The sequence below is a fragment of the Arctopsyche grandis genome, chromosome 13 (assembly GCF_051622035.1).
Source record: "Arctopsyche grandis isolate Sample6627 chromosome 13, ASM5162203v2, whole genome shotgun sequence".
Taxonomy (NCBI): domain Eukaryota; kingdom Metazoa; phylum Arthropoda; class Insecta; order Trichoptera; family Hydropsychidae; genus Arctopsyche; species Arctopsyche grandis.
The window spans coordinates 16,297,047-16,308,856 of NC_135367.1; the positions used below are offsets into that span (position 1 = coordinate 16,297,047).

Here is an 11,810-nt window from a genome sequence, read left to right on the forward strand (position 1 = left end):
TTAAAAAACTTGTTGAAATATAATATTATAAATGATAAATACAATAATATATCTTTGAAATCAAATTAATTAATGTAATGTTTTAGTTATAGTTAATAAATTATTTAACGAACATAATTTTCAGTTTTATTCATTTTCTACTGAATTTGATTTTGTTCCTTATGGGTCTACCCCACGGGATTGGATTAGAAATGCAAGAAAAACCAAATATCGGAAGGCAAAGATCGAAAATCGAAAGATCTTAAGTCGAAAGATCAAAAAAAAAGGGTGCATGGTAAACGGTACATACTCACTTAATTTGCGCGAGCAGGATACAACAGGAATAAGAGGAACAGGCTTTTCCTCCCGTATTAATGTGCGCGCACATTTGGTTTTTCGTGAATTTCTAATTCGATCCGGTGAGGTGCACCCGTTCCTTATATATGTATGTATAAGTTCAAAGGTGATTTTACTAGGCTCTTCTTACTTCACAGTTTTTCCAAATTTTAATGGATAGTTAGAAAAGGTGAGTAGCGTATATATGTATGTATGTAATTTCATCAAAATCATTGGGCCATTTTTCAAGATAAAATGAATAAATATGTATACAAACATATAAGTATACAAGAATTGCCGGTTTAACCCTTTGAATGCTGACCAACACCGATTGGCGTTTTGCTGACAAGTCCACAAGCCTGCAAAACGCTGATAGACATTGTAAATTTTACATGTATAAAGTAAACAAGAATACTACCTGCTAAGCTTTTAAAGATAGCATTGAAAAAATAATACATTGAACATGGGTAGTGTAATCCGTGTCACTCATTTGTCAACATTTATCAAGACTCGCTTACACCGGAATTTCTGAATTTATAACCATAGCAGAATTACCCGATGAAAATCTAATCTAACTGCTGAGTATTTTAGATTGTGACTTGGAATTTAGTTTGTGAGCATTATTACATTTTAACAACAACGAAGAAGATGGAACTAGATTTGGAAGAATACATTCAATAATAGACTTCTTTTTTTATTTTATATTGTTGCAAGATATATTATATTAGAGAGCCCAAACACACCTTTACAAAACTCGAAATCATCGGAGTTAGTTATCTAAGGTTTGTTTAGATAAGCTATATTTTTAATATCTGATTTCTAAATAATGCTAGTTGGAAATGTTGGCGAAATTTTCAGCGTGGCGGGCTTTCAACAGAAAAGACGTCAGCACTCAAAGGGTTAATAGTATAAAATTAATAAAAACAAATAAAACAATCGTTTCAATTAATCAAAACATGTATATTGTACGTAAAAATTGTATTGTATGTAAGTGTGTATACACAATAGAAATTAACTTAATCACTTAATACTTTTCCGTTTCTTTTTACCCTGCTTGTCACCACTGGGTGTTTTGATTTCTTCTTGATTTCGCTTCGAACCGTTCGCTGAAGAATCTTCATCCATCACAACATCATCTCCAACGCTAAATCCCTCAATATACGGCTTGACAAGTTGCAACACTATCTTTTCGTGTTGAACATTGCTCGTGTCTAAGCTCAACTGAATCGTAACCGGATCGAATGAGTGAAAGACGACATCTCCATAAGTTTGCGTTTGTTGCTAGAAAATGGTTTTGTTGAATGAATTGTATTATTATATTTAAATTGAAAAATACATGTACATATATAATTTACATACTTCTTCACTATAAGAAAACTTGGGCGATTTTGGATTAGCACTAAGCTTCTTTCCCGAGACGTATATAATACCTTCCAATCCAAATTTGGGAATTAAAATTTGCAAGGCATTCTTTCTAACAAACAAAATATAACCTTCTTCACGTTGAACTTTTCCTCTAAAGAATAGCTAAAAATGTAAATTGAATTCAGGTCATAAGAGCAAATGAAATTATACTACATATATTACACTATACAATTCATAACAAAAAAAATTACATGCGTATTCAACGCTACTGATGCTCTACCGGCATACTGTGCCATTCTATTTCGATAATTCAAATTTTCGCATAATTTAGAAGTCACTCTTCTGTCAAGGAGTTCAGTATATGTACTATCAGCTCCGATGCAAGCGGCCAACAATCGATGAACAATTATATCAGCATATCTAAAAATACAGCAGTATGAATCGATTTTTCATTATTTAAATGTTTTAAAATATATGTACATACTAACAAACCTCCTAATCGGTGAAGTGAAATGTGTGTATATTGGACAAGCCAATCCATAATGGAAGAAATCGTTCTTTTGAAGGGTTCCACTAGCGAAGTAGACGGCTTGCATCATGCAACGTGTTGCCAATATCCTCAGCATCGTGTTGAAGAATGGATTGTCGTCCATGACGGCGTCATTGAGCGATTTCGCCAAAGCGCCTCCGGTCGTAGTTATTATTTCATAACCCTAAAAGTTTTTAATGCCGATTTAACATACTACATCGAGATTGTATGAGAATGTGAGAGGGTTGAAAACGAACCCTGTTTTGGCCGGCTTTAATGAGTGGTGTGAAGTTAGCTTGGGGTGGCTCTGGATGACGACGCAACATTGCACATTCGGGGAATTCTACATCGATCTTTTGCGCGACTGATATATTGGCTAACAACATGAACTCTTCAACCATAGAATTTGTTTCACGTTGCTTTTTAGCTTCTACTTCTATCGGATCATGGGTTTCTGAATCCACCTGAAAGTCATTATACAATGATGAACGGATATTAATACTAAATATAGAGAAAAATTTAAACGTCCATGTTATAAAATAAATAAGCAATTAAAAAAGAAATTTAAAATTGTTTTTGTAAATTAAAAAAAGTTTGTGTGCATTACAAAAAAATTGTGTGCATTTCTAAATGACGGATACAGATTGCAATAGAAATTTTGCTTTGATCATTGAAAAAAATATTTGCTACTTAAAAAGTGGATGAAATGTGCATTAAAATGACAGATGAACTGTATTGGCAACGTTACGAATACCAAAATACGAACTGACAATGACTAACGCTTTTCTCTACTGGATTCCTAATTTTTTTACTCTTCGACTTGCGACCTTCGACACCTACGACCTGATATCATCATTCATATTCATACGTAATACGTAAACAAAAGTAAACACTTTTGACAGTTGACTGCAACGTTACCACTTTTTGTAATGCTAAAATCTGTTTTTTCGAATGGTCGTTTAATATTTTTTAATGGTCACTTTATAATGCCAAAATATTTTATTCGATGCACAATACGAGATTGTTTAATCCACCGAAAATAATGCAAAATTTTAATGCACAAACATTTTTTTTAAGATACAAAGTATTTTTCTCAATGTACAGTTAAATCACACCCCTAAATTTATATGCCAGATCTTTTTCCATTTTTCAAATATATGCAGAATACATTGGAGTGGAAAAGTCAAACAAATCACATATGCATGTAAAAACCAAGAAAAGGAAATACAGGTTTAAAAGAGACAATAAATGAATACTAAAAAAATAGCTTATTTTTTTAATAACTATACAAACCTGGAACCTAATTTCCATTGAAGCCAACACTAAAGCTCCATTATCTATCCTCCGTTTCTTCAAAGTCTTAGCAAAATTATTAAGATTCCTCAAAGATTTAGCGATAGCATCATTCTGCGATTTATCGTCGATTCTCAACTGAGCTTCTTCATATGTCATAGCAAGTCTAGATTTGATTATACTCTTATGGAACTTTGTGCTGATGATGTTCGCATTTTCATCCATTTCCCACACACACGAAAAGGCAAATCTATCTTCACCGCCACGCAATGAACACAAATTGGAACTCAACAAATCTAAAAACAAAAAATACATACAGATTACAAACAATCAAAACCTTTGGGTGTATTATATAGCACACAGCATAAATTTCAGAAGCCTTACCAGGTACCATGTCTATCCTTTTATCGATGAGGTATACTGTCGTCGCCCTATTGGCGGCTTCTTTATCCATTGCATTTCCCGGTCTGATGAAATGCGAAACATCGGCGATGTGAACACCCACTTCATAATTACCATTTGGTAAACTGCGACAATGTAGCGCATCATCAATATCAGTACAACCGGGAGGATCCACAGAACAAATATCCAGGTGACGTAGGTCAACTCGTTCAGCAACATCCTACATGTTTTTAAGCATATAAGAATTGAAGATTACGATATACATATATAAATTATTTGCAGAATATATTTACCTTTTCGGTAATGACCCATGGAAGTTTCGGTAGAAAGCTCAAAACGGCTTCGCTAAACTTACTATGGGGGACATCATGTTCCAAAAGCAATACCTCATTTTCTGTATCTTTATCGCCAATTTTCCCCAAGGCTCTCACGAAATGTCCTAGTGGATACCGGGAATTTCTTGGCCAAGAATCAATAGCAACTATTATACGTTGCGATTTTAATGTCTCGGCCTGTCTCGTTTCTATACGAACTTTGGGAATTTTTCGTTCAGCTGGGACGAACAAATGACGTGTGCCACCTGAATACAAAAAAATAATAATTAAAAAAAAATACAATAATCAGGCAATAAAAATAATCATTGAACTGCAATTAAACCTTGAATTAAACTCGGCTGTAATATACCACAATATTGCCTCCACTTTCGCCTTATAATACCGACAATCATTCCAGTAGGTGTTAAATCAGCTTTATCAACTTTCGTCTTACTCTTGGACGACAAAACAATTTCTTCATCTTCTAAAATATCACCAGGATCATCTTCAACATCTTCCAGTACGATTTCACTTGGATTCGTCCACTTATCTTCAGGTAAAAGTTCAATGGCGACAACGTCGCCGTCTACTGCCCTGTTTAAGCCCTCTCGTCCTTGTACAAGAATCTATTTTAAATGAAATAAATATTAATAGAACAATAAAATGTGCATAAAATATAATGTTAGCGATTTTAAAATAATTTACAAATTTCTCGTGTCCCTCGACATTTACGGAACCCTCTAAAAAGTTTTCTCTGGATGCATAATATGTGCCTTGCAAAAATTTTCCAGTTTTTATACCATCGTGTATTTGTTGCGGAGTTAAATGCGGAGGAAAAAGTGATTCGTTTATATTATTCTCCAATACAAAAGTGTGATGAGATAATTTATCTTCGAGGCCAGGATAAGCTTTGAAACTTTTAACATAATCACGAACTGTAAAGTATATATATAATGATATACATATGATTATTTTAAAAGATAATTATTATGATTAAAATATATATATATGTAAATACCTGTGCTAGCAATAATACCACTTTCACAAGCTTTCTTTAAGTTATCAGCATCATCAGTTAGCAAAACGATTTTAATTTTGTCCTTTTTAATGAAAAAGCTTAGAGAAATGTGTTCACCGTACCAAGAGGACGCAACACGAATTGCTCTATCGTTCCTATCGTTTTCCTTTTCGCCTGGCATTCTCTCTACATAAGTTTCTCTATAATGTGCATTATTATTAATTATAAAAAACAAAAACAAACATTCTGAATGGTAATTTAAGAATATGGAATTACTTGTGATGTTCGTTGACAAATATGTAAAATTTCCTTTTAGGATTTCCTATTATATCATTCAACCGTTTGTATATGCTGCTACTACGATGTTTGACTTCGTTCAATACTGTATACAATATTATAACATTGGTGATGATATCTTCTTCTAGTACGTCAATCTGATTCAAAATCACATTCGTATCCAAAACTAGGTAGTGAGGATACGTGTGAGTAGAGCTGTGCGACTCTGGAGATTTTTCAAGAACTATGTCGTTATCAGTTTGGTGACAAATCGAACAGCACATGGACCCACACCACAAATCATCACGGAGGTAATGCTCTCTCACTATCTGTAATGACACAATATATTACATTAAGGTATGTTTGTTAGAACGGCATTCGAGGAATTCATATCAATTGTATTTTGACGCATCTATAAAGTTTGCATCGTATAGACACGCTGCACAACTTAACCTAGCTTTTGCGTCATGTGTTTTCATACCTTAAGGACATTTCCTCGTTTCGTGAGTGCCAAGAAGGTGTTAGAGGTAACCGAACATCCGGTCAACACCATCTTGTCTATCTGGAATAATAATTTGTCCCACTCGGAACGATTAAGTTAAACTTCAAACTACTATGACAGCCCGCACCTATCGGCAGGCGAAAAACATGGTTCTAACACACATTGCTTCGCCCATTACCATTTCTATACTTCCACGCCAAATGAAAGGTCAAAGTCACTTCACAGCATTTATTCAACGATTCGAGAGATCCAAACGGATCCAATGCTCACTTCATAATAATCTGATCTACCTTGTGTACCTCTGGTTCGTTGATTACATCCCAAATGTGAATCGCGCGGGTCTCCTGTCACACGAAAATTCGTTGCACAGGAAAATTTCCGTACATAAAACTGCCCAAATATTATTCAAAACTGCCCAAATCTCGTAAAAAAAAATTCTGAGCAATATTTGGGAAGTTTTCTGTTGTTGCACAGCACAGCTTTCCCGATCCATTAATGTGTCTATTGTCTAGGTACGTAAAGATTAATCCTGGTGAGTCTATTGTTTACGCACGTACTCGCCCAGGTATGTGAGAACTCTAGCGCATCCATTTCCGGGCACTTTCTGAGTCCCGTTAGCCTGACCAGGGGTCTATTGTTCACCCACGAATGCACTTAAATAGTGGATACTCTCTCTTTCTTGTTCTCAAGTTACAATATATTGAGATATTTCATTTCTGTAACTTGACGTTGTGTCAAAATTAAATTTTACACGTTACCTTCTTTGCACAGCAAACTATAAATGACGATACTTAACAACAATTAAATTGATTTTTATAATCGCAAATTAATCAAACCACGCCCAAAACGGTTCGGTGATTGTTGCCCACAAAGCGCTTCCCCAAAAGTCACTAAAATCTCTATAACGGAATATCTGGCAGCCGAAAAGTCCATCATACTGTTGCGTAGGGGTGGGTAGAGGATCCAAGTAAAAGGTCAAAGTCGTGTCACAGCAGTTATTGATGATTAAGGAGATACACGCACTGGCAGTGCTCCGTCCAGAATGTCTTGATATCGCCAAGTACTACCTTATAACGGATAGGTCGCTCAAGGCATCTTTGACGTCCGGTTACTTCCCTATTGTTTCGGCACGTACTCGGATGTATATTCCCACGACACTCAGTCCCACGGTATCGGTCACTTCTGAGAACGGACCAATAGCGGCCAATTCGGTGGCCATTTTTTAGCCGACATGCACTTAGTCTAGAGATAATCCTTGAAACCAATTATAACGGTCACACAGTCTCTGGGATGCTACTGGGCCTAATCCGATTGCAGTGTACGTAACAATACTAATGATAACTATCATACTAACGATAACTCGAGTGCCAAATATTCCGTATTCATGATACAAATAATTGTCATTGTCAAAACTAGTTAGAGATCAAATGATTTGAAGATGTCACTTTTTTTTCCTTTTGGGTTTGAACGTGTAGCAACACTGAGTTAAACTGTCAAAAGTGTGACAGTTGATGTGGAGGGCAGTGGGGTGGGGTAGTTAACGGGAGGCTAACGAGAAGTTAACAGGTGGTTAACTGGTAGTTGACTGGTGGCCGATCCGATGCTGCAAGAAATCGAGGACATCGACGGTTACAAGACCAGCATCTCCGTGTTCGTGGCTCTCTTCTATCTGGAGATGCTCTACATATTACTGATGACGCTCTCCATACTACACAGGGTCAATCAGCAAATCTCATAACTCATCACGGTACGTGTCCTCCACTCAATAAATACAATAGTGTTAATCGTATTAGAGGTAACTCATTTTTTTACATTGCAGATATAAATATGAAAAGTAAGCCGCTGCGCTTATCACCACCGTGTTTAAATTCCAGCGGTATCCATATTCAAATTTCTGACTCTTATACACATTCTCTCAAAGCGTTTCAAATTGAAGGGATACGATTTTTATACAATCAATATTTATTGGTAAATTTCTCCCCATGAATTGAAGGCCTCAGGGCAAGATAGTGTCAACCCTCATTTCGGTAGTTTTGAGATAAATCAATTTTAAACTTTGTTCAAATCCATAAATCAATTTTTATTTGCTTTAATGATATATCCTTAATAATACCTGTAACAAAAAAATATCAAATCATTAATATATTAAACATAAAATGGTGCATATCAAAAATTGTGGGTTGACACTATATTCCAAACCTAACCTCACAAATCTTTTGTTTAAATATTGGAGAATATAGTGTCAAGCTACATACCTCATTTTCACTTCCTGAAGAGTTACAAGATATCGGAACATAATCGGGATCAAGTACAGAATCATTAGAATCCTCAGCAATACTGATGTTAACACATTCAAACAAGTCAAACATTTCGTCACTTACTTATTGAGGTTGACACTTTCTTGTCACTAGTTATTCATAAAACATTAATTCCGTAAAAAAATGCACAAGGGCTATAAAGGCATCTATTGGTCAAAAATGAAATGTATTTGGATCAAAATATAGCTTATGATTAATTTACATAGATCTGGGCATACTCAGTTCAATTTTGACCAAAATGAGGGTTGGCACTCTCTTGCCCCGAGGCCTTCAATTTTAAAATGATACTGATTGTATGTGAAGTATAATTTATAAACTTAACTTTAAGAGTGATGGTGCAATATTAAACGACGATGAGGGACTTGGGAAAACTGTACAGACTGTACTCTTTGCTTCTGCCATAGTATCAGCCAATGCGTCTAACTGTCTTATAATATGTGAAGATATTCGTTTCGATCATTGGTTGTTTCATCTACAAAACTGGTCAAATTTTACAGCTGCCATTTATAACGGAGGTGTGTACATACATTCCTTTCCTTCTACAATTGTGTGCAGCGTAAAAATGAAATCTGTATAATATGTGTGTATATTATTTTTCATAGATGTTGTTCGAACTGGTTTCTATCTGTCTTCATTGAGCGATTCAACCGTAGTACAACATCAGGATTGGGGAATTGTCGTTGTCGATGATTTGAATGCAAATGGTGCAGTGAAATTTCTACGTAAAATTAAGTGTAAATTTAAATTGTGGTTAGCGAAGGAAAACTTGATTGTATGTGATATTTTTTGTATAGTAGTAATTATTATTCTAATATCATAGTGTCTAATTTTAAATGTTTGTTTAGGATAGCGCTAAGGAATTGTATAAAATATTGAGCTGGATTTCGCCGAGTAATGTACTTCCTCTGAAGGCATTTGACAATAATTTTGTCCAAGATGGTCTTGATATAATGGAAACATGGAAGAGACGACAACAACTTAATATTTATTCGCAACAATGGTTACTAAGACGTACAAGAAGTACTGTTTCAGACGACTTGCCTTTAATACCAATTAAGGTATTGTATTTATAATTTTGTTTTATTGTTTATAATATTGTACAATTCGTATTTCATTTGTGTTATTCGTTTCAGATTTATAAAAGAATGTTTCATGCGTGGAAAGGATGCGAGAATTTCAAAGAAAATGAGAGTTTTGACAATTCTACCGAAGGCGCTTTAAATGATAGCCAGAAAACTGATACTTCTTCGTTGATTTTGGTCGAAGATAACAGAATGGAAATTTTTGAAGTCAACGATTCAGAATCCGACCAGTGTTCACCGTCAATTTTATCTCCACCAAAGCCGAAAAATCTCTATGACATGGATAATGCAAAAAGAAGGGGAACTAAAGATATAACGGGTTTGAAAGTGAAACGAAGCAAAAAGGTCTTAAACGACATTTACAGTGATCCAGTAGAAACCAACACTAATAATAATGTAGATAGAGGTAAAGTCGAGGCAATGGATGCTGAAATATCTCACTCCGGCACAATTGAGAATAATAAAAGCCACTTCTTGGAAATACTTTTCACTGATACTAGAGTAAAAAATAATAATACGTCTGATACATTTGAAACTCCCGTCAAAGAGCCAGAAGAAATACAAAACAATACAGAAACTAAAACATTCAAAATGTTAGACAATTTGTTGTTTGCTTCAAAGAGTATTACTAGATAAATTTTCAATAGGCAATTTATCACAAATATGGCAATTTTATGTAATACTTATTAAGTTAAATTTTCCATTGAAGCTTTTTTTTTATTTAGTTGTACAATTTTAATAACATATGTCAGAAGCAGCGTAGTTTTATATAAATATGATATTATATATAAAAACAAAAACTGTATACATATATACACAGATATTGTTTTAACATTTACTATTCATAATTTTAAACAATATATTTATTATCAGTATGTATTATGTGTATTAAATATGCACAAATGCTATATTTAAACCTGAGTATTGTTGTTTGTTTAAATAATTGGACTTCGATTGCATAAACCATGAATATTTTTGAATTTTCGGTATAACTTCAATCATAATTTTACGCTAATTATAGAATGATTAAAACTTAATGTTTTAATGCATCATATTACGTTGAAATATAAATAGTTTCCTTTTACAACAAAAGCTAGCGATATGAACAGTGAATGAATTTCAATTTATCAAACATTTACATATATTCATAATGTAAAGTTGAAAGTCTGACACGCTTAAATCTTCCCATATATATATGTACCTATATACAACTAACATAATCATATATTATTATATATACATAAATGTTGTATCTTACTTATTTAAAATTGTTATGTATTTATATTTCAAATTATACCATTTTTATTTTTTGTATTCTTACTTTGTATCATATACACTTAATTTATTTAATTTATTGGTGTATTGTTTTCACGTTTTCATGAAACGACTATTGACTTGTTTTTCTTTTGCTGCTATTATAAACGTGAGTCCTAATGTAATTAATATTTTTATATTTATAATTTAGTGAAAATATTTATTGTTATACTTTTACACAATCATTCTTTGTTTCTTTAACAATAAAATGAAAAGTCTATTGCTTTTGCTATGAAATATATTTCGCATAATAATTGTTAAATTTTGTATTGGTTTTTTGGTCATTTTTAATTTTGATGTATTTATTCAAATTTTTGTAATTAATTTATCAATAAAATAATTTTGTAGGTGGACTTGTTACTTATTTTTAATATTAATTGAATTGGAAAAAATCTATATCATATATATGTATAATATCGTTATTCTGTGTGTCTGTCTGTCTGTGTAAGATAACGCTCACCGTACTATAATAGTCGTTTCGATTCGACATACATATGTACATACGTTACAGGTATAACACGAATATAGTAGTCAACAAAACGTTCGAATATAATACGAAGTAATAACAACAGAACAAACTTCTATATATACTATTAGCAACCAATGTTTCCTCTAGGCTAATAGACGGCGCCAAGTCTCTGAGCATATATCGCCATCCATTGAAAATTTATTCGATTAATTAATTTTTCTAATGGTGTTTTATATTTATTTTTTTAATTATATATATACCAGGAAGGCCCAACAGGTAAACCCCAATGCGTTTTCCTGGCCAGTTACAAACAATGCAGCATTTTTACTAGTCTCTTCTTACTTCGCTTTTGATTTTTACGTCTGATTTTTATTACACAAGTCGCTGATTTACGAGACACTAAGAACTCGTAATTAACGAGACATCTATGAATTTTAACCTGTGCATAAATTTGATTGTACATTAATCATACTCAAATAGTGGTGACATAGTAGGTAGGAAGGTTTTTAGCCAATTTAATCGAGGAGCCGTTCCAACAATGGAATCAGAAAAATTGGCAAACTCTGATAGGAAACGATCGACCTGGAGTCACAAATATCCAAGTCTGACCAGC

The 11,810-nt window shown here is 33.6% G+C and overlaps 2 protein-coding genes across 2 annotated transcripts; one reads left to right on the forward strand and one right to left on the reverse strand.

Moving 5' to 3' along the window:
* Positions 1-1,024: 1,024 nt before the first annotated feature.
* On the reverse strand, positions 1,025-6,206 carry Dis3 (exosome complex exonuclease RRP44-like protein Dis3). Its single transcript, XM_077444910.1, has 13 exons — positions 5,994-6,206; positions 5,513-5,841; positions 5,237-5,436; positions 4,924-5,153; positions 4,562-4,844; positions 4,198-4,484; positions 3,887-4,124; positions 3,503-3,798; positions 2,467-2,673; positions 2,173-2,393; positions 1,932-2,100; positions 1,675-1,842; positions 1,025-1,596 (listed from the first exon to the last, which is right to left on the reverse strand). Exons 1-13 carry the CDS (start codon positions 6,063-6,065, stop codon positions 1,336-1,338), a joined length of 2,961 nt encoding a protein of 986 aa, XP_077301036.1. The 5' UTR covers positions 6,066-6,206; the 3' UTR covers positions 1,025-1,335.
* A 1,262-nt stretch (positions 6,207-7,468) lies between these two features.
* Positions 7,469-11,080, forward strand: SuUR (Suppressor of Under-Replication). The gene is made up of 6 exons (XM_077443844.1): positions 7,469-7,761; positions 7,834-7,982; positions 8,661-8,847; positions 8,935-9,104; positions 9,178-9,390; positions 9,466-11,080. The coding sequence occupies exons 2-6, from the start codon at positions 7,842-7,844 to the stop codon at positions 10,048-10,050; spliced, it is 1,296 nt and encodes a 431-aa protein (XP_077299970.1). The 5' UTR covers positions 7,469-7,761; positions 7,834-7,841; the 3' UTR covers positions 10,051-11,080.
* Positions 11,081-11,810: the final 730 nt, after the last annotated feature.

Bases quoted from the DNA above. Each gene is read 5' to 3' on its own strand.
- Dis3 (XM_077444910.1), bottom strand. From the start codon at position 6,065: ATGGTGTTGACCGGATGTTCGGTTACCTCTAACACCTTCTTGGCACTC. The intron at 4,125-4,197 runs GTAAATATATTC...AAAAACATGTAG, and splicing joins CATGGGTCATTACCGAAAAG to GATGTTGCTGAACGAGTTGA. The intron at 3,799-3,886 runs GTAAGGCTTCTG...TTTTGTTTTTAG, and splicing joins AAGGATAGACATGGTACCTG to ATTTGTTGAGTTCCAATTTG.
- SuUR (XM_077443844.1), top strand. From the start codon at position 7,842: ATGAAAAGTAAGCCGCTGCGCTTATCACCACCGTGTTTAAATTCCAGC. The intron at 8,848-8,934 runs GTGTGTACATAC...TATTTTTCATAG, and splicing joins AGCTGCCATTTATAACGGAG to ATGTTGTTCGAACTGGTTTC. The intron at 9,105-9,177 runs GTATGTGATATT...ATGTTTGTTTAG, and splicing joins TAGCGAAGGAAAACTTGATT to GATAGCGCTAAGGAATTGTA.